Source organism: Nannospalax galili, unplaced genomic scaffold (genome assembly GCF_000622305.1).
Source record: "Nannospalax galili isolate Female #2095 unplaced genomic scaffold, S.galili_v1.0 scaffold158, whole genome shotgun sequence".
Taxonomy (NCBI): domain Eukaryota; kingdom Metazoa; phylum Chordata; class Mammalia; order Rodentia; family Spalacidae; genus Nannospalax; species Nannospalax galili.
The window spans coordinates 111,629-117,716 of NW_008345290.1; the positions used below are offsets into that span (position 1 = coordinate 111,629).

At 41.6% G+C, this 6,088-nt stretch overlaps 1 protein-coding gene and 1 pseudogene across 1 annotated transcript in view; one reads left to right on the forward strand and one right to left on the reverse strand.

Annotated features, from left to right (window-relative positions):
- The window catches only part of Abcb5 (ATP binding cassette subfamily B member 5), a gene marked incomplete at its 5' end in the record, with an annotated part of 135,496 nt that overhangs the window by 67,349 nt on the left and 62,059 nt on the right, over window positions 1-6,088 (forward strand). Inside the window, 3 exon segments of the mRNA XM_008841543.1 lie at window positions 1-110; window positions 1,492-1,577; window positions 1,703-1,801. Of these exon segments, the coding sequence (XP_008839765.1) occupies window positions 1-110; window positions 1,492-1,577; window positions 1,703-1,801 (295 nt within the window).
- On the reverse strand, window positions 4,466-4,801 carry LOC103740772 (annotated as a pseudogene).

A 6,088-nucleotide genomic window follows, 5' to 3' on the forward strand; every position in this document is an offset into this window, starting at 1 on the left:
ATTAAACAAATCAGAATGGCCTTTGGTGATTTGGGGAATACTGGCTTCTGCTTTAAATGGATCTGCTCACCCATCATTTTCCATCGTCCTTGCAAAACTGGTCACTGTAAGTCAAACTCATTTGCTTATGATTTTAACAACTTAAATAAAGCACGATCAGAGAGCAGGGAGCTTTTGCATACTGATCAACGAGGCAGAAACCAGAACTTTCAGTGGGTCATCCCTAGGGTGGAGCCCAAGGTAGGAAGGTTAGCCCACGTTCCTGAGAAATAAACCACACCCACTATGTAATGTTCAGCTGGATCTTGTTCACTAGACGATCCATAAAGAAACTGCTTTGTTTTCTAGTTTTCACTTCAGTGTTGTATCAGCATTCCTAAGCACTGAAGCAATAAAAAAGACAAATACAACTACTGTCTTCTCAACTAGTCCAAACAATGACAATTTTTTTATTACCATCCAGCTCAGGGAGAGGAAATTAGAGTTTGGGATTATGCCAAAAACCCAGAAGAGTTGACTGGTTCAGATCTCAGTAAACCCATGCAGTCTTCAGCAGCCCTGGGACAGAGCTGCATTTCCCCAACAAAAATGCGTATGATACCCAACTTCACAAATGATTACTAGGGGCACATATAAATCCCTCACATTGCAAGTATGACTCTAGATGAATATTAAGAAACATGAGCTGGAACTGGAGAGATGGCTCAGTGATTAAAAGCACTGGATGTTCTTGCAGATGACCTGAGTTCTGTTCCCGGAACTCACATGGCAGCTAATAACCATCCATAACTCCAGTTGCAGGAGATCCAATGCCCTCTTTCAGTCTCTGTGAATTGCATGCATTTGGGATAAACACTCAAACACATAAAATAAAATAAATGTTTTGTAAAAGAAACAACTTATAAGAAATAAAAGTTCAAACTGACAATTTCATTGAAAAAATACTGTGAGGACAGGAAGATGACTCAGCTGATAAAAGCACTTGCCTCACATGACAACCTAAGTTTGATCCCTCGAACTCATGAAAAAAGCCAGATGCAGTGGTGTGCATCTGTAATCCCAGCACTCTTACTGCCTAATGTGAAGCAGAGACAGGAGAATTGGCAGGAAACTCACAGCCCACCCAGTCTGGAGTACACAGTGCAGCAGAAACAAGAGAGATACCCTGCCCCAACAAGGGGAAAGAGATCAGTCTCCCAAGAGCTGTCCTCTGACATCTAAATAATACTATGATGATAATAGACGACTCATTTGTCTGGTGTAGTTACATAACAAATTTGAGTAAGTTAAAAGTAAATTAATTTTACCATGTGTATAATTGAGCTAATAGAATGATAGTATACTTTTTGCCCAGAAATGCTTAGTCTTTTTCTCATGTTGCAATCCCTGTAGAAAATTCTGGTGTATATGACCATTTTAAGTGAAGTTGCTTATATTTTCTGTTCGTTTTACATTTTACTTCAAGCCTCTGATGACATTCTTTCTTTTCAGCTGTTTGGAGATAAAATAAAGCCACACTGAAGCATGGTGCAGAAATCTATTCTATGATGCTAGTCATTTTGGGGGCCATAGCCTTTGTCAGCTAAATATTTAACTAACAGCTCTGAGCAGGGTGACACTTTTTATTATCCTATCTATATGAGTCAAAAATATAATAACTAAATGTTACAAGGAAAGAGAAAAGAGCTAAGAATAAATAGAGATTGTTTTGTTTGTTTTCTAGGGATTGTTTTATGGCAGAGCAGAGGAAAATTTTGCCATGAGATTAAGACATTTGGCCTACAAAACCATGTTATATCAGGTCAGTACATTCACTTGAATTTTTCATCTTTTACTTGAAATTTGTTGGAAAATATTTTATCCTTTAGTTCTTTCTCAAGTAATTTCTTGACGTAGTCTTTCTATGAGATTGTTAAAAAGCATCATTCTGTTTTTGTGAGCAGCAAAAATGTGACATTCAAATTTTTATAATGTATTTTTATTATAAAAATACATCAAAAATTGTGATTTGAAAATAAAATTCAGAAAACAGAGATTTAGGACCTACGGCTATTCATTGCATTCACTTAAGAAACGTTCCCTTTGATGTACAATGTGCTGTTCAGGATGAGATGTAAAGGCTTACGTTGAGACTAAAAAGGAGGGGTGAGAACTCCGGGATCCCGGGGCATATCTGCAGGGAAAGAGTTTCTGGTTTCTAGTTCTTCTCCAGGACCAATGTCAGTTATCCTCTCAAAACTACTAAAGCAGCCAGCCTCATGAATCCTGCAGTCAAACAGCATCAATCTGGCTGGCAGCGTGCCTGCTGCAGATAACCAATCACTCAGAAGTGGTGGAACTAAGGTGGATCAAGTCGGAATCTAGAGAGGAGTGTAGGGACAAGCGGCAGCCACGTTTTGCACTGGCACCTCTGAACTTCTTCTTGCGTGAGGCTGAGGTGGATTGAGTTCTTCTGAAAGCCAGTAATCATCAGAGCCCTTTGTGTCACCCGCTGTCAGCAGAGCTGAGGAGCTGGAGGGAAAAGCTTCCGGCCAGGGCAGTTGCTCTTCAGAAATAGTTACTGTCATTCCTGCTGAGTGGTCAAGAACGGTTTCCACATCCTGTGACTGTTAGCAGCCGCAGTCTGTGGGCTGCCATGTAAGGAAATTCCATGGTCCTTACACTGTCTGAGAACTGCAGAGCAGAGTGCCTGCCCACCAGCCGATGCCCACACCCTCCCAGATTTTTGTTCCACCTTTGAACAGCCTCTCATCTGAAACAATAAAACATCCCTTTGAAGGATCACAGATTCATTTAACCCCTGCATGTAACTGTTGTAGTAAATTTATATTTCTTTATTTATGTCCCCAACTCAAATATTTAAGATGAGACTGTAATTAAGATTGTTTTTACCTTATGAATTTGTGGTTTTTCACAAGTATATTTATGTTTCTAGAATTTGTTTTCGTTTCCTTTTATAGACATTTTTACAGAGCAATGTGAATTTTTATGTTTTCCTTGAGTAATTTTTGAACTTCCTCTCTGTCCAGAGAATTTTTTAGATTGTGTGTGTGTGTGTGTGTGTGTGTGTGTGTGTGTGTGTCACGCACATGCTCACGCACGCACATAGGTACACCTGCAGATACCACTGGATACCATGGAGCTGGAGTTACAGGCATTTGTGAGCTACCAGACAGGGTGCTGGGAACTGAACTTGGATCCTCCGCAAGAACAGTATGAGCTATTAACCACTGAGCCATCTCTCCAGCCTCCTGTTCAGAGAATGTTTTAAGAGGAAAAAATCCAGAATCATGAGCCAGTTCAGCCTGTGGAACAGTTGTTAATTTAATACTGTAGTGGTTAATACTGAGCACTGACCCTTTCTCTAGCTTTAGCCATATGAAGACCAGCACTGTAACGTTCTTAGATAAGAACACTGTAAGCCACAAATTCTGTCCTTAAAAAGCATGCAAAGATATACAAAGAAACCATGTACTGCTTGACTAACATTATTAAGTTGCTCAGTTCAGTATGTTAGTTTTTCACTGCTGTCCGCCCACCCTCCCTTTGCTCTCATATGCCCTTATTTGGTGCCAGGTGTGGTATGTTTACCTTTTTCTTCATAGTGGTGCTTTTTCTATGGCAAGTGAAACTCCTGAGATAGGATTTTACTTAACTTTTACTGCCTGGGTTTCTGTCCTAAGATAAGATTTTCAAGACTTACAAAGCATGCTGAGGCTTGCATTGCTTCTTATAGCCATTTTGGAATCACATTGAAGCAGACATATTAATAGAATCGAGTGTTTTTTCTGAAGGTATATAATCTATCTTATGTGATTACTTAAGATCGTTCTGTTGAAGAGTTATTCTAATTGTTGCAAACTTCCATGATTCACTATGTTCCACAGCTAAGCTTATTATTTCTTAGTGGCAAATATTGTTCTACAGAGCTGTGGAGTTTTTGAAGTATACTTTTGCCCATTTCCTTCCAAGTTAGATTGGTTAGGGTTTCTGGGAGGAAAGGAATCTTTCAGCCAAAGCCGCACTGACATCCTTCAGTATGTCCCCTTCCCTGTTTAGAATGCCCATTCCCCCTTAATAAAATGTACATTATCATAGTACCTACTTCATGGGGCCGTTGCGATGACCAACTGACGAAATATATGCTAAGTACTTTTGGAGTGTGGCGATAGTTTTATTTCTAGTACAATTATTGGTAAGGTAAAGATATAACATGGGGGTTGGAGAAATGGCTTGGCCACTAAGAGCACTCACTGTCCTTGCAGAGAACCTGGGGTTCAGCTCTCAGCACCCACATGATGGCTAACAACCACCAGTACCTCCAGTTCAAGGCAAGCACTGCAGGAATGACATGGGTGCACTTATATACATGCAGGCAATACACACATATAGGTAAAATAAAAATAATTTTTTTTGAGTACTACAAAAGTTTATTTATCAAAAACTTCCATGTGAAAATGTATACGACCAGATTTTACGTCACAGTAGAACAGGCCCTTTGGAGAGGGAACATGGACTGCTCTGCTGAACAGCCATTGTTTAAACTCGTTCCAAGGCTTCTAACATGATGATACTGTTTCCTCGCGTGACCACCATTCCAATGTTATTCTGCTGCCCACTAGTTGCCATCTTCACACATTCATCGATCACAAGATTCATAAAGGGATCAAAGCCCCACAGTATTCCTTGGACATGTCTGCCACCATTTAACTTCAATGATAACTTTTTGTCCATAAATTTCTTCAGCTCGGGAGGGTGGGCCTTACTCATGGCGGCTCCTCGGCAGGCACGACACGTCTGCGAAGAAGCAGGTGGCCTAACACGCTCCCCACGCTCCCGCGCGGCGGCAAAAATAATTTTTTAAAAAGGCCTAGAAGCCTCTACTTACAGTTATTTCACCATCAGGAGGAAGGTAAGCAAGCTAATTTTCACTCAAGACTAGCTAGATTCCCGAATATCTGCTACATGCTTTGACATATATTACACACACAGGAAAACACCCCTGGGGTGTACAATTGCTGATGCGTTGAACAGTAATGTGGGGCAGCTTGCTGACTGGATACAGGGTGACTAACAGGTAACTCTGAGCATTGTATGTTATAGTAGGTTACTACAGAATCTGGAACATAATGTTCATTATTAATATCTTCTATATCTTTATTTTATATCATGCCTAAATTTCTTCATGTCTTCTATGTCCTGTTGAAGTCGTGAAAGAATTATCAAGTACACAGAAAGAGCCTCTTCGTTTGAGGGCAGGGCCTATACAACAGCAAATACTTGACTTCCAGTCGGTGCTGGAGCAGTGCTGTTGCTGTTGCTGCGGATGGTTGTTCACCTCTTGCTGGCGTTGTGCTCCACACAATGCAGACTGCGATCTTAGCTGCCGGTCGCCTAACCTACAGAATCCTTTGACACAGATTCCCATCGCAACAGCGCACAAAATGACACCCTTGTGCTCACCCGCACCTAAGCTGGTCCCTGCTGCATTCCTCCCGGGGGCTTTCTTCTAACCTCCTGCATGATTCATACACAGCCTCTTTCTGTTTTATTTTGTTTCCTTAACGCCAGTGTGTAACCTGGACCTCAGAGTCCTGGCTGGGTTGCATTAAGTCAGCAGGTTCTTTTCTCTTCAACTAAACCATTTTTGTCAGAGTCTCCACCAGATTTTAATCCACAAGTGTGGTCTGAGTGAGTGGAAGGAAACATTCCCTAAAAGGAATCAGATCCTCAAGCTGAGAAGAGCGGGGACGGGCCGCCTCCATGAGCCGCTGGACATCGAGATTTTCTTACAGTGTACTTACACTACTTGTGTTTCTTGCTTCCAGGCTTCAGGAGTTTTCCAGCTTTCTACCTCTTTAGCTCACACTACCTAACACTTATAAAACGTAGGAGGTGCTGGGCGTGGTGGCACACGCCTGTAGTTCCAGCACTTGGGAGGCAGAGGCAGGCATCTCACACTACCTAACACTTATAAAACGTAGGAGGTGCTGGGCGTGGTGGCGCACGCCTGTAGTTCCAGCACTTGAGAGGCAGAGGCAGGCAGATCTCTGTGAGTTTAAGGCCAGCCTGATCTACACAGTGAGTT